Source organism: Salvia hispanica, chromosome 5, assembly GCF_023119035.1.
Source record: "Salvia hispanica cultivar TCC Black 2014 chromosome 5, UniMelb_Shisp_WGS_1.0, whole genome shotgun sequence".
Lineage (NCBI taxonomy): Eukaryota > Viridiplantae > Streptophyta > Magnoliopsida > Lamiales > Lamiaceae > Salvia > Salvia hispanica.
The window spans coordinates 15,334,886-15,356,060 of NC_062969.1; the positions used below are offsets into that span (position 1 = coordinate 15,334,886).

At 38.4% G+C, this 21,175-nt stretch overlaps 7 protein-coding genes across 9 annotated transcripts; 1 reads left to right on the forward strand and 6 right to left on the reverse strand.

The window, feature by feature from the left end:
* The first annotated feature begins 2,018 nt into the window (after window positions 1-2,018).
* LOC125186645 (non-specific lipid transfer protein GPI-anchored 11-like) lies at window positions 2,019-4,069 on the forward strand. The gene is made up of 3 exons (XM_048083053.1): window positions 2,019-2,474; window positions 3,601-3,648; window positions 3,824-4,069. The coding sequence occupies exons 1-3, from the start codon at window positions 2,108-2,110 to the stop codon at window positions 3,964-3,966; spliced, it is 558 nt and encodes a 185-aa protein (XP_047939010.1). The 5' UTR covers window positions 2,019-2,107; the 3' UTR covers window positions 3,967-4,069.
* Window positions 4,070-4,206: 137 nt separating this feature from the next.
* LOC125189505 (GDSL esterase/lipase At1g71250-like) lies at window positions 4,207-5,541 on the reverse strand. The gene is made up of 4 exons (XM_048086777.1): window positions 5,532-5,541; window positions 5,307-5,468; window positions 4,476-5,096; window positions 4,207-4,418 (listed from the first exon to the last, which is right to left on the reverse strand). The coding sequence occupies exons 1-4, from the start codon at window positions 5,539-5,541 to the stop codon at window positions 4,207-4,209; spliced, it is 1,005 nt and encodes a 334-aa protein (XP_047942734.1).
* Window positions 5,542-5,778: 237 nt separating this feature from the next.
* Window positions 5,779-7,385, reverse strand: LOC125186644 (omega-hydroxypalmitate O-feruloyl transferase). Its single transcript, XM_048083052.1, has one exon. The coding sequence runs from the start codon at window positions 7,251-7,253 to the stop codon at window positions 5,898-5,900; it is 1,356 nt and encodes a 451-aa protein (XP_047939009.1). The 5' UTR covers window positions 7,254-7,385; the 3' UTR covers window positions 5,779-5,897.
* Window positions 7,386-7,586: 201 nt separating this feature from the next.
* Window positions 7,587-9,918, reverse strand: LOC125186643 (F-box/WD-40 repeat-containing protein At5g21040). Of its 2 annotated transcripts, none has more exons than XM_048083051.1 (2): window positions 9,763-9,918; window positions 7,587-9,556 (listed from the first exon to the last, which is right to left on the reverse strand). In XM_048083051.1, the coding sequence occupies exon 2, from the start codon at window positions 9,376-9,378 to the stop codon at window positions 7,723-7,725; it is 1,656 nt and encodes a 551-aa protein (XP_047939008.1). In that variant the 5' UTR covers window positions 9,379-9,556; window positions 9,763-9,918; the 3' UTR covers window positions 7,587-7,722. The 2 variants fall into 2 exon arrangements, with proteins under 2 accessions (XP_047939008.1, XP_047939007.1); XM_048083050.1 differs by having other exon boundaries at window positions 7,587-9,603.
* Window positions 9,919-10,485: 567 nt separating this feature from the next.
* On the reverse strand, window positions 10,486-12,497 carry LOC125189506 (pentatricopeptide repeat-containing protein At2g22410, mitochondrial-like). Its single transcript, XM_048086778.1, has 3 exons — window positions 12,299-12,497; window positions 10,718-12,202; window positions 10,486-10,491 (listed from the first exon to the last, which is right to left on the reverse strand). The coding sequence occupies exons 2-3, from the start codon at window positions 11,867-11,869 to the stop codon at window positions 10,486-10,488; spliced, it is 1,158 nt and encodes a 385-aa protein (XP_047942735.1). The 5' UTR covers window positions 11,870-12,202; window positions 12,299-12,497.
* Window positions 12,498-12,963: 466 nt separating this feature from the next.
* Window positions 12,964-16,786, reverse strand: LOC125188290 (BTB/POZ and MATH domain-containing protein 4-like). Its single transcript, XM_048085065.1, has 4 exons — window positions 16,237-16,786; window positions 14,455-14,797; window positions 13,993-14,266; window positions 12,964-13,374 (listed from the first exon to the last, which is right to left on the reverse strand). The coding sequence occupies exons 1-4, from the start codon at window positions 16,629-16,631 to the stop codon at window positions 13,187-13,189; spliced, it is 1,200 nt and encodes a 399-aa protein (XP_047941022.1). The 5' UTR covers window positions 16,632-16,786; the 3' UTR covers window positions 12,964-13,186.
* A 220-nt stretch (window positions 16,787-17,006) lies between these two features.
* LOC125188289 (G2/mitotic-specific cyclin S13-7-like) lies at window positions 17,007-19,305 on the reverse strand. 2 transcript variants are annotated; one of them, XM_048085063.1, is made up of 8 exons: window positions 19,157-19,305; window positions 18,814-18,946; window positions 18,652-18,712; window positions 18,379-18,567; window positions 18,178-18,303; window positions 17,685-18,095; window positions 17,428-17,609; window positions 17,007-17,346 (listed from the first exon to the last, which is right to left on the reverse strand). In XM_048085063.1, the coding sequence occupies exons 1-8, from the start codon at window positions 19,191-19,193 to the stop codon at window positions 17,220-17,222; spliced, it is 1,266 nt and encodes a 421-aa protein (XP_047941020.1). In that variant the 5' UTR covers window positions 19,194-19,305; the 3' UTR covers window positions 17,007-17,219. The 2 variants fall into 2 exon arrangements, with proteins under 2 accessions (XP_047941020.1, XP_047941019.1); XM_048085062.1 differs by having other exon boundaries at window positions 18,814-18,949.
* Between the last annotated feature and the right edge of the window lie 1,870 nt (window positions 19,306-21,175).

Below are 21,175 nucleotides of genomic sequence, written 5' to 3' on the forward strand. Positions count from 1 at the left end.
AATGGAAATAAACTATTTTTTGTTAAAGAAATATCAGACATTTTATTTTATAAATTGAAGTTAAAATACCACAATCCTGAACTTAATTACCGTAAAGAGTTACTAATATGGGAAATATAAATTTATTAAAATTGAATTAATTCATGATTTTCTAATATTATAAAGAAGGGATATTGGCCCCCTAATATCATGAAACTTTCAAAAAGTTTGATTTTTCTCATGAACATTCAACTTGACAAATAATATCACAAACTTTACTCGAGTTTGTTATTTCTATCAACGAAAAAATTCCAGCTATATTAATGGATTGAAGAACAATTCTGGAGGGTGTGTTTAAAAAAAACTATCTTCAAATATTTAAAAATTTGAAGCTCTCGAAGTTGTTATCGAAAAATAATGAAAACAGATTTGTATCATGATATTATTTGCCGGAATTTTTTCGTCAATGAAAAATAACAAATTCAGATAAAGTTCGTAATATTGTTCTAAGTTAAAAATTTGTTAAAAAAATCTCTCTCTTTTTTAAAGTTTCATGATATTAGGAGTTAATATCCCTATAAAAGAGAGACTAAATACCAGTATAAGTACATTTTATGCTTATTTATCACAATTAGAGCATCCGCAATGGTAGGCTAGCGACCGGCTAGTCGATTCGTCGCGCTGGCCGATCGGCTAGCCGAACCATTGCAATCGGCCAGCGCAAAATCGGCGAGCGGATCGGCGTGGGCTCGCCGATCGCTCGTCGCTGGCCGAAACGCTAGCCGATCGGCTAGCCGCCATTGTGGAGGCCCGATCGGCCAGCGCCGATTTTCGATTTTTTTTTTTTTTTTTTTTTTTAAAATCATATATAAACGCGATTTTCGTTTCATTTTCATTTGCACCACTTGTTTTAACGAGTTTTCTCTCTCTCTAACTTTCTGTTCAAGAGCATCATCGAGTGATGGATCACAACAACGAGTCCGGCGGATGCTCTTATATTCCTAATTCGAAGTTGTGAATTTAAGACAACAGTTGGCACCACCTTTCCATCTGCCAACAATAAATGCAACCCATTTTATTAGAGTGATCCATCCATAAATTCCCATCTAATTCCAAAAACCTAATTTTGCATCATGCTTTTTGTTCAAACTTGTGGACTAGAATATTGTGGGGCATTGTCACATGCGACAACTTATTTGCTTTGCATATTTCGAATTAAAAATGTGATGCTGCTTATATAAAGCAAATTGAGAAAGTTATTCCAAAGCCTTTCCCCTTGTGTCTACCTTCCAACTGCCTCCATATTTAATTTCCTTACGATTTTATTTATGTATACAAAAATTACAATGTGATTTGTCGATTCTAGTTAATGCGGAAGATTAAATTGCTTTTCAATTTTTCCAACTTAATTCATTTTCATTCCTCTTTCCGAAATTGGTACCTAAAACAACGAACTTTGGTCTAAATCTGATACTCCATTTTTAATGAATTTTAAAAGTGATTTGAAATATCACAACTTTTACATTCTGTGTTATTTCCCAGCTCCGAATAAGATATTTGCTACCAAACTCATTCTACGTAGGGAATCTGCAATCGAGTAACATTTGCGATATTTTATACTACCACTTTAATATCACTTTAAAAGTTTGTGGCAAATAGGATAAAAAGTCACATACGCTAGTCAGATATGAAGGTTGATCCAACGTGGAAAATAATACTACACGAAATGTGAAGTTTGTGATTTTTTTTTACACTTTTAAAATAAATAGAAAATATCAATATATAGTTAAGAGGTTAGTGATTTTAAAGAATAATATTTAAAGAAAAAAAACAATTCTGGTGAGGTAATTTTTAAAATATTTAAAATATTAAAAATTGAAAAGCATTGTAACGTATAAGACATGTGGATGAGCTTGTAAATCAAAACAAGAGATAAAAGTTAATTTGAAAAAGAAATGTAGCAGAGTTTGAAATGTGAAAGAAATAAATTTGGCGGTTGGGCCCATTTCAATTTCTTCATCTTTTTACACACAGAATTTCCTCAATTGCTAGCTGTTATATATTAATAAACCCAAGCAAGCTCACCACAAATCCCACCCAATTTCGACCTAATTTCACCACCACAGCCATGTCCTCCTCCACCATTGCCTATTCACTGATGATCGCCCTCATTATCGCGGCGACGGCGACCGCGCAGTCACCCGCGCCGGCGCCGACATTTCCGGAAGCGCCTGGGCCTGCGCCGGAGCTGGATTGCTTCCCTTATTTACTAAACCTGTCGGATTGCCTGACATTTGTAGAGGAGGGGAGTAATCTGACCCAACCCGCCGGCGGATGCTGCCCGGAGCTGGGGAACTTGGTGGATACGCAGCCAATCTGCTTGTGCCAGCTGTTGGGGGACCCCTCCAAGGTTGGGATCGCCGTCGATCTCAACAGAGCTCTTAAGCTGCCTTCTCTCTGCAATGTCTCCACCCCTCCGGTTAGCTTGTGTGCAGGTATTTGCAATTCCTTCTTAATTCTCTACGCTTTTTAATGCACGCTATTATTATTGTTGGATTAATTAGTGGTGGTTTTATGAGTTTTCTTTTAAATAATGGTGTATGATTTTGAAATATCTAATTGTAACGGCCATTGCATGACCAAGATTCACAACACTACTTTTTTATTAATTCAAAACATCCATCGTGATTTTGGGGGCCACTTGAAATCTAGTAATGATTTGTTTAATCAAACATGATTTATGGGCCGATTCAATTATTTGTGTTTCCCATTTTATTATATAAAGTCTTTAAATTACAAGTGGTTTATGCAAATTTTAACCATCAATCCTTCCCATCTCCAAATAAGACAGATAAGTTTATGCAAATTATATGATAATAAAATAAACATTAGAAGGTGCAATAATATTCGTAGTAAATATTTAATATCTACTCAAGGACCAACTATATATCTTTGCTCATTAATGATAATTATTGCCCACCCATCTACCTGTCACTGACAAAATTATTAATATAGGTAGTCCCTGTTGTTTTAACTATCCATTCAATTCTCACAACACTATAAATGAGTAAATAACGAATCAGTAAATTAAGAGAGAAAGATGAAAAATTAGGTAAAGTATGAGAAAAAGCTTTTTATTTTTAGAAATATCACTATTTTTTTTGGACATCCCAAAATAATAAAACGAGACTATTATTCATGGACGGAAGGTGGAGTAAGTTTCTTATTATTGTATACTAGTATCTACATTTACTTTATTTTAAACATCTGTATAGAGGTCTGAATTACACAAAACTTAATCAAATAGTGTGTAAGTTGTGGGTGGCAAATTTGTTTTTCAATGTTGTTTGTGATAAACCAATATAGTATAAGATCTAGGACTAGTATAGCAAGTGTTGATGAATACATGGATTAATTAGGTAGTAGTAATATATGGCACTAGGTAGGTCTTTCCTCTCCGAGATTATTTTGCAACGAACTAGACCTTAATTAATTCTTCATATTACATTCTGTAACAAGGTTGACTGATGTTGTAAACTAGGCTAGGCTTTTATTATAGTTATAGCAGTATAACTTTTAATCACCATCATCACGAATTTGACTAATTTATTGAGCATGCAGCCATCGGTATTCCAGTATCTCTCTCACCAAGTGAAGCCCCTTCACCAGGTATCTTCCTTTCTTTTAAGTAGGAGTACTAAAAAATGAAATGACTCTACTACTACTATGGAACGTCTTAAAATAAAATAAAATAAAATGACTTTACTATTACGTAACGGAGGGAGTAAGTTATATTTTCAATTTTTTGTCCCAACCTGTGTTTGATGAAATTCTGTATCAACAGCATTCACACCAACTGAAGGCCCTTCCTCAGGTGGAGAAGAAACAACACCACCAGCATCTGATGCTGGAAGCACAACCAATTTAGTGTCCATCCACCATTTCCTCATTGGATTTGTATTTTTCATATATTTCTTCACATTCTAAGCTCTATGTAATTTACATTTCCATGCAGATTCATATCTTCATTTCATCATTTATATATGGACTTATGTATCGTTGTAGCTAATTGAATTCATTACACGCTTAATTATTGTATCATTAATTAACACTTGCCTTCGGATTTTGCTAATTGAATTCAATGCTTCTTTTATTCCTCATTCTTGAGTATAGGGATAGTAGTAGTACTATATCACAGACCATCCTCACCGGTTCGCTTTCCACAACTCAGAAGAGTTGTTTCAAAGAAAAGGGGCGGCAAAGGGAAGGAGAAGACCATGCGGACTGAGCCACGAGCGAGTTCACAGCCGGGGTCGGGTTTTGCAAGTCCCACCACACGTGAGTCGAAGCTTCTTGGCAGGCCATCTCCGTTGACACGCAGCCACTCACCTTCCCGTCCCTCACCACTCCACAGCACGCATTCCTCACATCCTCTATCCCTGCACCACAAACACCTCAATAACACTAAATACCACACCATTTCCAAACAAACAAACTCGCACCGTATTTGGCTGGGTGATCGATGACCTCCATCACGGCCTCATAAACATCACAAAAGACAACGCGTGCGTCTCCCAGCTGTCGGTCCATGCCGGCTATGTTCTCCTCCAGTCGCCTGTTATAGTACGATACCACTTTGTTGACGTCGTCCAAGCACGCTTTCCTTATGCCATTCCCACCCGACTCGAGCAGCAGCAGCGCTTGCGGTGCACACCCCAAGGGCACGACACCAGCGCATACTATCTTCCTCACATTAGAGGCGTACAAGCTTCTCACGCCATTTGTCATCTGCTCAACCAAAATGTGGGCAAAGTCGAAGCCACTGTTACCTAATGAGTTGTTGTGGAGGAAATCGGTGAAGTCGTCTTTCCCAAAGGAGAGATAGAAGACAGAAGAGTTGATGAATGCATTGGCAGTTGATTCACCAAGCTGGAGCTGCAATAACTGAATAGTCTCGAGTGCCTGGCGGAGCTGCTGGTTGAGAGACTGGTAGTTTCGACTATGAGGGGAGAGGATGCTAGCTTCTGCTGACCCGAAGTTTAGACCACCTAAAATCCGATCGATTGAACCATTTTGACTGTAGAATGGTGTGGTATGCGGCAACTTCATCTGCTTCGCTGCATCACAGAATTTAACTTACTAATACATATTCATCCAGATAAATAATTTAGACATGATAGCATTTCTGGACAGAAAGTATATTAAGTTCTTGACAGAAAGAAAGAAATTTAAAAGCTCATTTGCTCAGAAACTACTGCTCCCTCATTCCCCAAGGCTAGTGCCTATGTTAATCCTATAAAACTTTATGAAAGATGGAGAGAGAGTACCAAGAAGCTGTGGAAGAAGAGTTGTATCAGAGCCATTACAAGGGAATCGCGACAGATTTCTGTGGAAGAGAGCGTTAAACGGATTGTTGTCTCCACAATCGACCGACGAATCCCCCAATACAAACATAGCCGGGCCTGGTGGTGTCTCAACACCAGAGAGCCCTATTTTCACGGAATCAACACAAGCAGATGTCATCACAAATATCAGATAAAGAAAATACTTACCGCTCGCCATTCCTGTGCTTTCTATAGCTTGCTATGTTCAAATATCAGCATGTGAGTATCAAAGCAACAGGAAATTAGTAGTATATGTTAAAGAGTCTTTTTATGAATTGTGACTTTGCCAACTTATTCCTGTTTGGTTGACTCATAAGTTCTGTGCTTCACAATCTCAACACATTCTACATTTATCTTGTTCTATTATACTAATTGGGTTCCAAAAAAAAAAAGCAAAAGCACATAAAGACCCTGATCCAAGTAAACACATGCCTTCTTAATATTGCATACTATTACAGGCAAATATGTAATGAGCTAGATCATGCTAAACATGCTGGATTCTGCTATACAATCACGAAACGTGCTAGTCGAAAATCAATTTGATAACAACAATTCTTTGAATCCATGACTAGCACATTCCGGCAAGCATATGCAGAGCAACATTGTTCCACTTGGTTCAGCCCCTCCTTCAGGCAAAAACACACACACTTGAGGCGTTGGAGTTAAGTCGATAGGGCCGGCATATATCGGCTTACCCCAACCGAAATCAGCGGCCTCGTATATAGAAAACCGAGTCCATTGAGTTATCGTCAGTTTGCCACCAAATTCTAGCCTCTTAGGCCTATAGAGATCAATGTAGTCGATTGTTGATTTCAGATACTCCTCCGAGACCCCTAACCGAGCCTCGCGGACTAACTGGGATGTGTCAGCTAGGCATCCCTTCACAAGGCTCTCTATGGTGCTCGTAGCACACGCCACGCACAAGGCATTACCATAAAAACCTTCTTTCAGAGGAGTATCTCTCAACTTCTCACGAGCATTGACGGAGAAAGTGAGGCGAAGCTCGCAGTCGGGAGGCTTCACATTCAGTGCTTTCACCCAACATCTCCACACATGAGCTGCTGTTGCATCAAAGGTTGTGCATGAAAGCTCTCCCGCTTGTGCTAGTATCTTCAAACGGGCTTGGAATTCGCGGCTCATCCGGTAGCATTTCTGGACAGGCTTGCCTTGCCACAGTGTCTTTGCCAAGGTGGAACCGTCGACAATTCTCTTGAATTCAGTATGGGAGAACTGAATCTTGGGGGGGTCGCGGGGCAGAAATACCTCTCGATCCCAACAAGGCTTTGGATTCACCACCAAAGAGCCAGCTTTCGCTGTTTCAGCCCAGGCACTGAGAAACTGCATTGCTCCGAGGCCATCACAGAGACAATGGCACATTCTCAAACCAAGGCTGAAGCCACCACAGGTGAACTTGGTTACTTGAGCTATCACCAGTGGCATGTCCACAACTTTGTACTGTTCTTCATTGGGAAATCGGTAGATCAAGTTCATCCAGGCAGGATTTGGCACTGATAAATCTCCGAGATCTGCAAAGGGGACGTCCGAATGGGCCTCAACAAGCAGAGCACCTTGATTGGGGCCAAAGAAAATCTCCAGCTTCCCATTCTCCGTCTCTCTTAGCCTGCCTGTGAAAGGATAGTAAGGCACTAGAACTTTCGTCAGCGCGTCCCTGAGTATCTGAACAACAGGTTCATCGCCCTGTGGCTGGTAGAAGTAGACCGTCGGAGTGAAGAGGCGCACTCCAATCATGTCATCAAGATTGGAGAGGTAAAGAGTAGTATCCTGTTGTGCTGTAGCAAGGTCAAAATCTGACAATACATGACCTATTCCATCAATGGTTACTGGGATTTCTAGTCTAGGAAAATCAAGTTCTTCAACCCAACACGCCATGGCACCAGATTTTACAGAGAGACTTAAGTTTATACAAGATCGATCTATAGCACCAAATCAGCTTCAGATAATCATAGATGTCAGCTATCCATTTGGTAGAAAGTTGTTGGCAAAACAGATTGAATCTTTCTGCCTTAGTAGGTGAAGATCAGTTCTAGTTCAGATACAAAAATCACACATATAGTATGACTAGTAATTATGCAATATTTAACACACTGAAATTAACATTAGAAAGTTTCCAAAAGAAAAGAGTCAGAACAAAAGGGAAACAATAGAAAATTGAAATATGCATAGACATAAAGGTGCATTATTTGTATATAGTTGCAAGAGGCATAATGGAAAGAGAATTTATAAAGGCTAAACATTCAGTAAACAACTTGAAAACTACAAAGCTACTAATCGAACTATTCCTTAGTACATACCTAGCCAATTAGAACTAAGATGATAAGGAAATAATAATAGTCAGAAACTACACTTTCACCTTCCCACCTACTCTACGCCTGTTATGCCACCCATTCTTATCACTATTCATCTGGTTTTTCTTTGCAGCTGCTGAACACTGCTCACCTGGATTCCCTTTACCACTACTCATCTCAATTTGGAGCTTACGGCGCCTCATTCGATTCTCGAGCTTCATACCTCTCAAACTCTGGATTCTTTGTTCAATTTCAAGAGCTTGAGAAAAATTCCAGATCCTGATAACACCATCTTCACCACCACAAGCAATTCGATCAGAACCAATACCCACAGAGAACAAATTGCATCCGAACCCATGCAGCATTCTCTGTGGGGGTTCCACATTCTTTTGGTCCGCATTGCTACCCTTAGAAACCTTTCCAGTAGGTGAAATTTTGCTGGTCTTCAGCAACTTTCTCACATCAATAAGTGATATCTTCCCATCACTGGAAGCTGAAACTAACCAAGGGAACTCAAATGCAAGAGAATAAACAGATCCAGTGTGAGGAATCCAAGTAGCAATCCTTCGCATATTGCACTTAACATTTCTAGTGACCTCAAACATGTGTATGGAGCCATCCTCCCCTCCAGTAAACAGAAGCTTCCCTGAGTGGCTTCGTGCCAAGGCATATGCGTTACCAGCGTGGGCACTGTAAATGACGGAAAGCAGGGATCCAGAAGCAGTGTCCCAAATGTAAGCACTTGAACCTGCAGTGCTCCCAATTGTAGTATCATGAGGAACGAGGCTCCAAACCCAGTCATTATGCACCAAGATATTCAAACATTTCAGAGAAGAACGATCCCAGACACGAACAGTCATGTCCCATGAACCACTGTACATTTTCCCGAATTCCAAAGCAAGACAAGTTATAGGCCCGTCGTGTCCCCAGATTCGGAACTCCATATTCTGATTTTGTGGTGCCCTAAGGTCAAACAAGTGAGGGTTCCCATCCTCAACCTTCCAACCATGTATAAAACCATCAGTACCCCCAGCAACCAAAAGTTTTGTATCAGCTGCAACAGCTCGAATGGTGCAACCAAGAGGTCGAGATGATGTTATAGACAAACCTTCTTCCAGATCCCACATTCTCACCACCTGATCATATCCCGATGTGAAGACCAGCTTTTTGGAAGCTAGCACAAAGACGGTCCTCACAGCTTCTTTGTGGCCATACAGAGTATCGATGCTGTAACGTCCCATAAATGTCTTGCTCCGGAATTCTCTCTCCCCAAACAATTTCTTCCATGAGTTCTCATCCGAACCTCCTGGCCCCAAATTGGCAGCGGTTGCCGGCTGCCCCCACCTCTCATAGTAGAAGTCCTTCCAAACACAGTGATCAGATGCAAGCCTATACAAATATGTATTGACGCAAGACACAATACCAAGTCCCTTTGGATCTAGGTAATTAAAAATTTCAGATATCAATGCTGGAGGTAGATCAGAAAAGGACCAATGCTGGCTGGGCAAAGCTTCAGAGAAACTTAACCCGATTTCAGAATTTGATTTCGATATAGACTGCTGTTTCTCAATCCCCAAAGATTCAGTTTTTCCGTTCTTCACAAAAACAATTTGATTGGAGAGGAGTTCTGACTTTCCAAGTTCATCCACACATTTTCCTGAGCAGTTCTTTAAGCCGATTTCTGTATCTTGTCGGCATTCAAATGCCATAAAACTATTTTCCTGAATATTGTTCAGATGCTTGTACCCAAAGTCTGACCTTGATATTGATATTTTGACTTTCCGAATTATCACAAAAATCTCAAATATCACAAAAATGATAAATGGAAAAACAGGGATGCCCCAAAAACCTTGCGAAAGCCCAACTCAATCACACCCGCAAACAGACCTAAAAAAAATTAGGCTAATCACTCAAGCTCTAAATCGATTTGGAGTCTGCAGAAACAGAATAAGAACGAATCGGAAATTTGATTGCGTTAGAAATTGGCTTTTCAAAAGGGAATCGGTTGTAAAAACTTCAAACAAATGGAAGAGGAATTGAGATCAGATTTGTAAAAACAAAAAAGGGTGCGACTAAGATTGGACAGAAAATACCTCGAATATGACGAAGGCGACGACTTTTCACGCGTGAATGGAAAAATTAGTGGATTCGAAAAATGAGAAGTAAATTGGTGAGTTTGTTAAAGCAATTTGCGGAGAAGCTGAGGGAGAAAACTGGGATAATCTATACCCTAGGAAGTTGGAAGAGGTGTGGCGTTCATTATTCATAATTCTACAATATTAGCCGCCCCTTTATTGTTTATAACATTTACTCCCCTCCACTTCTCTTTATTTACCGAACGATTTTATGTTAGGTTTGAGTCTTACTAATACAAATTAATTAGTTTAATTTTTATTATTATTTATATATCACTCCATTGTTTTTTTTTACATATAAAAAATGATTACAATCAATTGAATTACCAAACCAAAGCATGAGAATAGAATAAGAGGTGGGAAATGTTTTGGAACATACGATTCCATTTCTTGAAGATAATAACAGAATTATTTTAAGTTGCCTATTTGTTAATTTGTCGATATCATGAGTTGGTTCATGTGTTGTAGGAATATATGTTTTTTGGTTAAAGAAGAGGAAGTGAAAAAATTCATACTTAAAAAGAACTGGGTCAGTGGTTATAAATTTTAAATGCAAAGAACAACATTACAAATACTTGATTATAAATTATAGTAGTAAAATACATGAAAATATAAGCACTTGAGTAAGATAATATTACCATTCCTCCTATGAACTCCTACTTTAAGTAATTGAATGCCTAACTACATCTGATATTACAAAACATAGGAAAGGATACTAAGTTTGGCAAACTGTTGTGTGCCAATGAGAAAATTATAGAACTGCACACATATGAGAACTATATAGGACTCAGGTAAAAAAAATCAATCTAAGAAAGATTTGAAATGTTAACCATATGTGAGCTGAACTGTGTTTAAAATGACTATTTAATGGACCAAAAAAAGAGATCCTGACTGACCTACAACTACAAGTTACAATCCCAGATGCGTTAGCTGCGAATATTCGATCCAAACATAATCTCGCCCTACCAGTGAGGCAGCACGAGAGCCTCCGTGAAACATCTAAATAGCCATGTTTTGCATACGCCACCATCATGGTAGTCCAAGTCACCATCGTCTTCTCCTCCATTCTCTCAAACAATTCCTTCGCTTTCTCAAGATCCCCGCACTTGACATACATATCCAGAAGTGCATTAGCAAGCCGGACGCCCAAATTCAACCCTCGTTCTCTTATATCTCGGTGAAATTTACGCCCAAGCTCCAAATCCTCCAACTGAGCACATGCCATAACAACCCCAATCATGGTGATCTCGTCCGGATCAACACTCCTCTCCATCTCCATTCCACTGTATACCCTCAAAGCCTCCTCCCCCCTCCCACTCTTCACATACCCATTGATCAACGAATTCCAAGAAACCAAGTCCCTCACACAACTATCCTGAAACACTTGGTGGGCAGCCTCCAACTCCCCACAAGCAGCCAAAAAATGGATCAAAGCATTACGCACATATATATCTCCATCATAATCCAGCTTGGCAACATGGCCGAGAATCCCATGTCCCAAACGGGAAAGCAAGAATTTAGCACAAACTTTGAACAATAAAGGAAAGGTATAATTATCGGGTCTCAAACTAACACCACCGAAACTCGAGAAAACCAACATTTTCTTGTACAAAATCAAAGCTTCAAATGGAGACTGGCTCTCACCAGTCGCCCTAATCACGATATTCCACGAAAAAGCATTTGGATTGGGCATCGAAAACAGTAGCCTTTTGGAATAATCAAGATCACCCGTTTGAGAAAGTGCGCAAAAAGTCACCAAGCGGCTGTAAGCCAGGCCGTCTAGAGCGAGGCCAGTGACGATCATTTGAGACTGGATTTGCTTGAGCTGAAAAATGGATCTGCATTTGGTCTCTAGAAGAGAAAGAGTGGGGTTTGAGAGTACAAATTTGTGAGTTGTGTTCCAGTTAGTAGTAGTGGTTTTTTGGGGGGGTTTGTTTCTTTGGGGTAGGAGAGAGAGTGTGTGAAGAGGGGAGAGGGAGAAGCTGAGGGTACACCATTGTTGGCGGTTATGGATGAAGCGGAGCAACATTACACACACACCCCAAAATTCTCCTTTTTCTGCCATATCAAAATAGGTTTATACTCGTGGTCTTCATGCCTAAATCATCATAAGTAATGGTAGAAATTAGGTGAATCATAAAAAACAAATAATCAGACAACAATATACAAGAAAGTCAGTGCATATATGGACCTTTATGAAGTGCAAGATTGTACCTTGAGCAAGTGAAACAGAAACCGTCTCTTCCAGACTAATCCAAATCAAGAATGAAATTGGAGGAAAATTCTTACGGGAAGTATTATCTCAGCTTCTTAGTATCTTACCTTGACAATAAGATTTTTTCCGATTTCTACTGAGACGAAGCACTTGAGGTAAAACAAATGACACTAGTTTTCCTCTCTGAAATACAAGCTCAATTAGAAGTGGAGAATGAATCAAATTATCAAATCATGCTTGATACCGAAAAACAGAAGCGAAGAGAGAGAAAAAGAAAACCTGTTTGTTGTTGTGATCGTCAAGGGCGAAAGGAGCAATAGCATCGATTTCAAGGCTGTTCGCTGATGCCTCGCTCTCGCGAATTGCTCCGACTGTTGCCATTCGCCCCTACAGAAAATGAAAATTGGATGGTGCCATTGTCGCCTACAGAAAATGAAAATTTATGGAGATTGGGGTTTAGCGATTTGGGGAAGGGAGGTGTTACGATATTGGGTTTAATAAATTATCTTTGTTATTTTATTGAAATTTATAATATTTTACTTATTAAATGTAAAGTAAGTACTCTGGTTGAAGATCTAAACTTGTAATAATGAAAGTTGAGTGTTTTTTCTATGGGTGAATTGCTCACCAAATTGCTATCGCTAAACTTCTTAATATCATCAACTAAAATTGAGCCATATAATCTAAATCGAAACAAAATATTTGGTTTAAGGTTGAGAAGGTAAAATTATGTTTTAATTACTAATGTTACCCTAACAAACCAAAATTCTCGATTGAGATCCAACTGACATGTTTTAAATATACTAGTTGTTTAAATATTACCACCGAAATATAAAAAAAAATACTCACAATTACAATTTTATTTATATTAATATAGATAATCAAGCCTAAATAACAAAATTTTCTGAAAACAATAACCAAAATTACTTATAAAACTAAAATAGTTAACATTCTAAAAAATATTGATGGAATTAGAATCAGATTCAGCGCATCGAAATATGCTGTCAAAACAAACCCAGTGCCTGGATGGAGGTGTAATACAACAGCTTACAGACAAACAAACTAAAATCCATTGACATTTCAAAATTTAGGGAATAGAGGGGTATATAACTATATATGCATATAGTACATGGTATTCCATTACACACAACAACAAGCATTTCGTAATCAAGTCCTTTGCCTTACTCTCCTGCCACTGGTATCACCACCATCAGAGAGCTGGCCCCATACACTTCTCGACTTGCCACCACCGCTGCTACATTCTTCATCGCAGCCAGCCACCGTTTTCAAGAGTTCAGACTGTAGAGCCGCGCAGTTCTCCTTAAGGTACTCAAAACCATCAGAGCGCATAACAGCTGCAGCAGAATCATAACAGAGTCATGTCTCAGTTCAAAAGAAAGCAAACTAGGTGTTTTAAATTGTTTTATCCTCCTTCTTATGGTACAGGGTTTCACACATTAAGTTCAGCTCCTTCTTTCTAAAATGCATACGAACAAAATATAGGTTCCCAAATGACCTGTGCTCGATACCTAGTGATCCAGAAAGTATACTATGTGCAATTCTATTACATCTCTAGTGCATAGAAACTATCCATCTTTGATATTAACAGTGAGTACTAGAGTTAGCTTCCTTTTCATTTTTAAGATACATATCAAACAATTATTCGAAACCATATTGGCATGCTCTAAACGGGTAAAATCGGGAGGAGTGGCCAATAAATAGGAATCGCCCCACATAAATATTTAGAACAGCAAAAAGGAATACAGGCTGCATTGTTGAAAGTAGTTCCCCTGCCATCCATCCCAACCTGATTTTTTTTTAAAACAGTGTAAAGGAATATAATAATGCAAAAATGTCTATACAGCAGAAAGCAAGGCAAGCACTAATAATGCCTGCATAACAATGTCACAGAAGCATACATCATATTTAATTGATGCAGAAGTAAATGGCACAAAAGGCAAAATGTTGTTTACCTGCTAGGTTCTCAGCCGCAAATTTAAGGCAAATTGGTTTCAATTCTGTAGCATGATAACGGTCTGCCAAAGACAGTATACGTGCAACAGAATTCACAGATATGTCCTTGCAAAGATAAGATTCACACATCCGTTTTAGTCTCCCTAAATCATAACGATCAGCAGCAGCTAACAACTTTGCAATTAAAGTGTCAGTTATCAAAGGAGAAGAAGAACTAGATGCTATCATCTCATCTTCATCCAAGGCATCTCTATATACAAAGTGCAGCATTGCCTGTCAGACAAAAAGGGCAAAAGGAACTTCAGCATGCTATTTGAAACATTGAAACAATGATCTCATCAGCCTAAAAAAAAGATACCATCGAGCAAATAGATATTAGGATAGAATCAGTGAAATTCTTTTCGGCAAATAGATTAATGATTCATGCGTTAATAGCAACTGGAAAGCATAAACATACTGACCTTAAAAACTTTAGGTTCCATGTCTGACACTGTAATATCTTTCCCATCGCTATCCAGTTCAAAAAATTCAGAACAAAAAACTGGAGAACGGGCCGCCAATACCAATTTGTGGGCATGGAATTGTTCCCCAGACACATTAAAAGTTACATCAGAACCTTCCATATTTTCCAGAAGCGTACCAAAATCTGATCCAATGTCAGAATCTGGAACATGGATATGATGTAAACTTGAACAGTCAATGGCAGAAACCACAACCCCAACAGTACAGTTGATCTTCAGGCAGTCATCTTTGAGATAATCTGAAGATTCGAGCATGGCTCTCCTAAAAAAGCGCTTGTATCCCCTGTATTTAATTTATTTATGTTTTACTGACGAAATATGATGAAAACAATGTTTGTACAGCACACTTCTTAAAAAATGTACAAAAGAGACTTGTTTTCTGATACAACCAGCAGTGATTTCATAATTGTCTCCAGTGAAGATTTGATGACAAATTTACTCAATTTACCTCACTCATCATTAGAAGTCAGTGGCCTGAACATATTTGAATACACGAAAGCAGAAGCCATGAAACCAGATAGTTCAACAAAAATGCATGTTAATTCTTTTCTTATCAATTACTTGATTTTTTATCTTTTATATTTTCATTGTTAGGCTGTGCATCTCCCAGCACCTCTGTCCCTTCCTCTCAATGTTCAAATGCCCATAAATAGCCAATAGGGTATTTGCATTGCGATGGCTATTGCAGAGTGATACCACATGCAAATATCATGTGAGATTCATAGCACACTTATTTTCAACTCATTAAACACCAAAACTAAGAAACGTAATTACATCCCCAATATAAAGCCAAGTGCCAAAATATGTATATCACGATTCATTAGGAAATGCTAAGTCATTCTATGTAACCTTCAAAACCAAGGTACGGAGGTATTCTACGACCTACGTACAAGATAGAATCACCTAATGATAACATGATCATACATCCAATACAAAACACAAGGAAATACAGTGTCAATTATAAAATAGCCAAAAGAAAATAGTATCAAGTATAATGAGGCGAGAAGGATCACAAACAATCAGCAGTTATTCATTGAAAGCATATAATGGATAAGACAAAAACCGATATCATCAAAAAAATTCACAAATAAAAAGGGAGTAGAAGGTGGACTCTTTAAATTTGAGTACTACTATAAAAGAAGAAATACTAAATATCTAACTAGTGATGCGATTAATCATCACTATTTATCTGAAACCATAGCATATTGCTGAGAAGAAATACTAAATATCTGAAACCATAGCATAATTGCTGAGATAAAAAAATATTTCAAATAAATTGCTCAAATGCACATTTGATAGAATATCTACCTAGTGATGCGATTAATCATATACAATACACATTAAGATTATTTAACCGATGATATGAGAATTTGTATTGTTTGATCATGAATAGAAAGCTGAAGAATGCAAGTATTTTGATTTTATAACCAGGCACTACTAATCCTAAATCAAAAACAATTCAGTCCAATTCAACTTTTAAGTAAATCACAAGTAACACAGAAAAACAGTGACAGCTTGAGGTTCAAAAACACTCAAAATTTTATAAGGCGGACGCGATTCAAAACTATCTAGAAATTGTTAGTCAACATAAGACAATCACTCAGTAGCAGCGTCTTGGATTAGGTCCAATCAAAGTGATCAACAGTCAACAACAGCAATACTCAGTAGCAGCAAATGTAAAGAGCAGAAAACACGGTCGTAGCGAAATGAAGAGGAATTTACCACATACTGCCGCGGTATTTAAGTGTATAAGGCCCACTCTCAAGCGACCTATCGAAATGGCTATGCACTTTATGCTTCCCTTTCCCGCTCTGATCAACAAGAGTAAGCTCGAACAGCGCCCGCACATCCGTGCCCTCGCTCGCCAGCGCGATGAAAACCGAGACGTAAGTGGAATTGTCCTCGGGATTTTTACCGTCGGGGTAAAAGTAAATCGCCCATTTATAGCCCCCGACGGTGAAATCATGGCTGGCGATATGCTTGCCGACGCCCATTCCTTTGGCCATGGAGTAGCCCTGGATCAGAAATCGGTGCGACCCGTTTATGGTCTCGGTGACGGAGCGTGAGCTGGTCGGCGAAATGAGGAGGTTCTGCGCTTGGTCCGGCGATTCCGACATTGTAGGATCCGCGGAGTGATTGCGTTTGCTTTGGCGATTGAGGTGAAAGGATGAAGCTGGTGAGAGAGAGAGAGTTGGGTGATTAGGGTTTTTTGGAATTGAGATTTGGGCGAATTTGCTTCGGCTGGAGAGAGACGATGATATGGATTTTCAACTTTCAAGGAGAGGCTTTTCTTCTGTAAATTAATTCGAAATGTAGTTACGATTCTACCCCTACTTATTTCACTCTTTGAAATAGTAGTATTACTACGTCTAATAAGGTTTTCATAGTATTTTTACTAAAGTCTAAAAGAAATGTTCTAATTTTGCTTGTCCCCCATATACTAACTATTGTTGGTTGGTTTGGTTTATTGGTTTAATATGAAAGACCTACCAAATTAAAACTTCTCTCTCCAATAAATCTAATTCAATAATGCTTTTTACAATAAGAAAAACACAGCTGAGGAGAAGAATGAATCAAACTAATGAGTTTATATACCTAACTAGGAGATCATAACACATAAATGATCTCAAATCATTAATTTTGTCAAAATCAAATTGGTTAACACAACACAAAACCAAACAACTTATGATGATGATGCTGAAGAATCAAATTGTGGGCGGAGGAAACATAGCAACAGCAGCCCTCTCCGGATTAGAGTACTTTCTCCACACCGCTTTCAGCTTGCTCTCTGCCATACCACTCTGCAATCCAACCAACACCTTCCCACACTCCCTATTACAATAATACAACACAAACACAAATTATTAAGTTATTTCAATTCTTAATAAGCACGAAAAACACAAACAAACATACATGAGCTGATCTTGAGAGTATCCCGTGTGGTGCCTAAGCGTCTCACTCCACACCGGGCTCCTCCCGAGAGTGCAACGAGCAACGTACACAGCAGAAGCAGCAAGCACCGAGGGGCTATACCGTGTCATCACCGAGTAGCTTGTCAAACCAAGCTCACCAAAGAAAAAGCTCATGTTTTCCATCTGCACTCAACAAACAAAATCATCATCATTAACAACACTAAAACCACCAAAATGATCATTCAAATCAATACTCACCTCCTTATCAGATGGAATAGAGGCCTTGATGTATCGAATCAGAAACACGTAAGGAGTCGGTACAGTAAGGTACCACTCCAGCTGCCCGAGAATCGCCTTCTCCATCACCAGCACTTGTTCCCTTGCATAAGCATTGTCCGATATCGCCATCAGGTCACTCACCTCTGGTGCCCATATCTCCTCATATTTGCACGCAATCAGCATCGAGCTTATCCCAACGAGCTGCAGCTCCCTCCTCGGAACAGCCTTGAGGGAGAGGAATCGATCCATCACGTTCACTGTGAGGTATAGGCTCTCAGGGGTCAGTTCAAACTTCTTGTGCACTTCAATCAGCCAGTCCACCAGAATGCCTCTCATTTTCGAGTTGATCTCTCGTTGCGATTCCATATAGTCGTGAACTCGACCATCACCCTAACAACCAACCATATAAGTAAATTTGATATGATTCTTGCAAATGCCAGAAACACACATGAGTTCTTGCATATATACATACTTCAGTGAGCTTGTAGTAAGTGTACATGTCCTCAACATACTCAGCAGCTGTCAATTCGTTGTCCGAGTCCCCTGCATCAATGTCCACGACCTTATCCTTGGGCTTCTTTGTAACCCCACAGGCAGCCTGCAACAATCCATTAATCCATCAAACTACTATAATTCTTGAATTAGGTTGAATTCAGGAATGTATGTGTGTTACCTTGCTTCTAGCAGATAGGATGGAAGTGAAAGCTTTAGCAGCCTTCTTCTCTTTTCTTCCACTTTTGCAACTCTCTCCTTTATCCGAACTGATCACAACCACAGCCTCCTCCTTGGGCTTCAGTGCTTCCTTCTTGGCAGCAACAACATCTTTCCCCACCAAATCTTTTCCACTTTCCACCAGTGGCTTCTGCAATCAAATTCCATGTAAATCCCTAAACTATTTAAATGGATAATCACTGAATAATTGGTTATATGCCCTCCAGTTTCCCACCTTGCAGATGTTTTTCTCTGCTTCTGCTTGTGCATTTGCCAGCAACTGTGCCCCAAAACTCCTGAAAATCACACAACAGTCAATGCCAAGAAGGCAAGAACACCCTACATTATTGTGTGTGTGTGTGTGAGAGAGAGAGAGAGAAAGAGAGAGAGGAGGAACCTGGTTACAGGGCGAGTGATTTGATTTTGAGGCTTACGCTCAACAACAGCTTGTTTAGTTGCCAAATTTCCAATATCTCTCAAAACACGCCTATTTCTGCCCTCGGCCTGCACAATCTTCTGCTTTCCACCACCTACTGATTTAACAAACCCCAATACTCAAGAAATTCAAAGAGAGCCATCTCCAAATAAAAACAGAATCTTTAAGCTTATGATAACAATCAAGAAAGCGCTTATCATGATATAGCTGAAGCGCACCATGTCAAGAACTCACGAGAATTTCCATATTCAGTCAAATATCAACAAATAATAAGAAAAAATATAGTCTGTGTTAGTTAATTTACCCCTCGGTTGCTCCGGAATAACAACCCTAGAAGCCATCTCTGCTACACAAAACGACGACAAAATTCACCCTCAAACTTGGGATTACTTCGATTCACAGTTTCTCGCTCAAGATTTTTTCTTTCTTTATCTACTTTCGGTGACAATGATGGTGAAGAAAGAGAGGTGAGCGCGGACAAAGTGTTTGTTATATATACAAGTGGAGAGCAGCGTATTGCCAAATAACGGTCATATTCTCCAGCTTGAATAGGAGCCGTTGGATTGTGAGTATCGGACGGTTGAGATTTGGTTTATCGGTGTATTGGCCGAATATTGACTAGCCGTTGGCTGGGCACAGGGAGCCTTAATTGCATTAATACTTCGCATTTTAGTGCCTAAGTAATGATAAGTTATAAAATTACCTTTTCCAATTTCAAAAATTCTAATGCATACATTGATAAAATATATAATGACGAGTTATTAATTTATAAATACAGAAACTTTTGGTATTCTTCATTTCTTTTTTATTCACCTATAAATATTGGAGGGGAAATCCAAAGTGACATGGCAAATTAAAACTATTTGTGTGAAACATGAATAAATACTAGTACGTCATTTAAACTTGAAATCGAAAGGAGTACTTCCTTTTCATTCTTCCTCATCGATGCAATTCAACTAACATTTTCTTCCTCTCGCAAATTTCAAAAATAAAAATGTAACAATATCTCATATCAGCGTAAAAAAATAATTGAAATAGCCATATAAATGGCTCAAATGTCACTCCTCATATTATTAATTGGTTTTAGGATGAAAACAATAAGTTTTTACTATGTTATAGCCACTGTGACTTGGGATGATTTGCTTGCTCATTAGAGTTTACTTTTATTAGCTTTGTTGTACTGTGTTTTAGCTTAATTTTATGATGAATTTTTTTTGCCTCCTTGTGAGCATCGCTCTGGTTAGTCGGAGTTTGGGGAATTGAGGCTCATGTGTTTCCATTTATTGTATTTGGAATAGTTGTTAGATTTCCAATCGTGGATATGCCTTTTGTAGCTTGAAGTATTGAGAAATTTGTGTCGATCAGTGACTAACGGCAATGCTAAGGCAAACAAAGATGTCAGGAAATTTGAGAATGAAAGATAAGGTTGTACCAGGAGGGTGTGCATGTGACATTTTAATTAAAATTCAGTAACATTAAAGACATTGTTTTGATTGCCGATTAAGCTTTAACTTGCCACATATTTGAACTAAAGACATTGTTTAGAGAAAATCAAACAAATCAAAAGTTTGTGTATTTGAATTACATGCAGATCGATTTCAAATTCAAATATTTTATGATACCGAACATTAAATTTGAAAATGAAATCCTCCAATTCCAATTCCACGAGCTCATTTACATGATATCATATGGAGTCGTTATAAATTTGATATTTAAAGATCAAATGATAATCAAACTCAAACTTAGTCAATAATGTAAATAATACTAGGAAATATTACTCAAAGTAATCTTTTTTTGAGGATTAAATTATTGTCACCCATTGAGATTTATAAATTTAGATAAAAATATGATTGTCTTTTAAAATAACACAAATTAGATAAGTTTGATAAATATTTTAAATTACATAAAATAACTAGGAAATATTTTAGCAATTAGGGATCCAAAACATGATGATAGATGATCCATTAAATGGTACTCCAGTATAACTTTTCATCCAAAGTGAATGAAGGGGAAAAGAGAGGGGTATAAAAGTATAAAACAATCATTTCATCCATCCTAGCAGTCGTTGTACAAAAAACTACTATTCCTTATAATTACAGTGGCGCTTTGGGTTGGATCCACTACTTTTTTCATAATTTTAAAGGCCTACCTTTTTCTCATTAAAATTTTTTGCTATGAAATCCGCTACTTGAATATAGTCTTTTTTGTTTCACCACTTGTACCCTGTCCAATGTGAATGAATCAATATAGTATTTCATTGGGCAAAATAATTGCAAGTCACGTGATATATAATCAAGGTTAACACGAAATAATTATATTTAAC

Bases quoted from the DNA above. Each gene is read 5' to 3' on its own strand.
- LOC125189505 (XM_048086777.1), bottom strand. The intron at 5,097-5,306 runs GTACTCTCTCTC...TCTGTGATGCAG, and splicing joins TCTTCTTCCACAGCTTCTTG to CGAAGCAGATGAAGTTGCCG. The intron at 4,419-4,475 runs GTTTGTTTGTTT...TTTGTGGTGCAG, and splicing joins CCCAGCCAAATACGGTGCGA to GGATAGAGGATGTGAGGAAT.
- LOC125189506 (XM_048086778.1), bottom strand. From the start codon at position 11,869: ATGGCAGAAAAAGGAGAATTTTGGGGTGTGTGTGTAATGTTGCTCCGC.
- LOC125186645 (XM_048083053.1), top strand. From the start codon at position 2,108: ATGTCCTCCTCCACCATTGCCTATTCACTGATGATCGCCCTCATTATC. The intron at 2,475-3,600 runs GTATTTGCAATT...TTGAGCATGCAG, and splicing joins TCCGGTTAGCTTGTGTGCAG to CCATCGGTATTCCAGTATCT. The intron at 3,649-3,823 runs GTATCTTCCTTT...CTGTATCAACAG, and splicing joins AAGTGAAGCCCCTTCACCAG to CATTCACACCAACTGAAGGC.
- LOC125188290 (XM_048085065.1), bottom strand. From the start codon at position 16,631: ATGTCGGAATCGCCGGACCAAGCGCAGAACCTCCTCATTTCGCCGACC. The intron at 14,267-14,454 runs GTCAGTATGTTT...TTTGTCTGACAG, and splicing joins TGGAACCTAAAGTTTTTAAG to GCAATGCTGCACTTTGTATA. The intron at 13,375-13,992 runs GTAAACAACATT...ATTCTGCTGCAG, and splicing joins TGCGGCTGAGAACCTAGCAG to CTGTTATGCGCTCTGATGGT.
- LOC125186644 (XM_048083052.1), bottom strand. From the start codon at position 7,253: ATGGCGTGTTGGGTTGAAGAACTTGATTTTCCTAGACTAGAAATCCCA.
- LOC125186643 (XM_048083051.1), bottom strand. From the start codon at position 9,378: ATGGCATTTGAATGCCGACAAGATACAGAAATCGGCTTAAAGAACTGC.
- LOC125188289 (XM_048085062.1), bottom strand. From the start codon at position 19,193: ATGGCTTCTAGGGTTGTTATTCCGGAGCAACCGAGGG. The intron at 18,713-18,813 runs GTTCCTCCTCTC...TGTGATTTTCAG, and splicing joins ATCACTCGCCCTGTAACCAG to GAGTTTTGGGGCACAGTTGC. The intron at 18,096-18,177 runs GTATGTATATAT...GTTGGTTGTTAG, and splicing joins CTTACTACAAGCTCACTGAA to GGTGATGGTCGAGTTCACGA.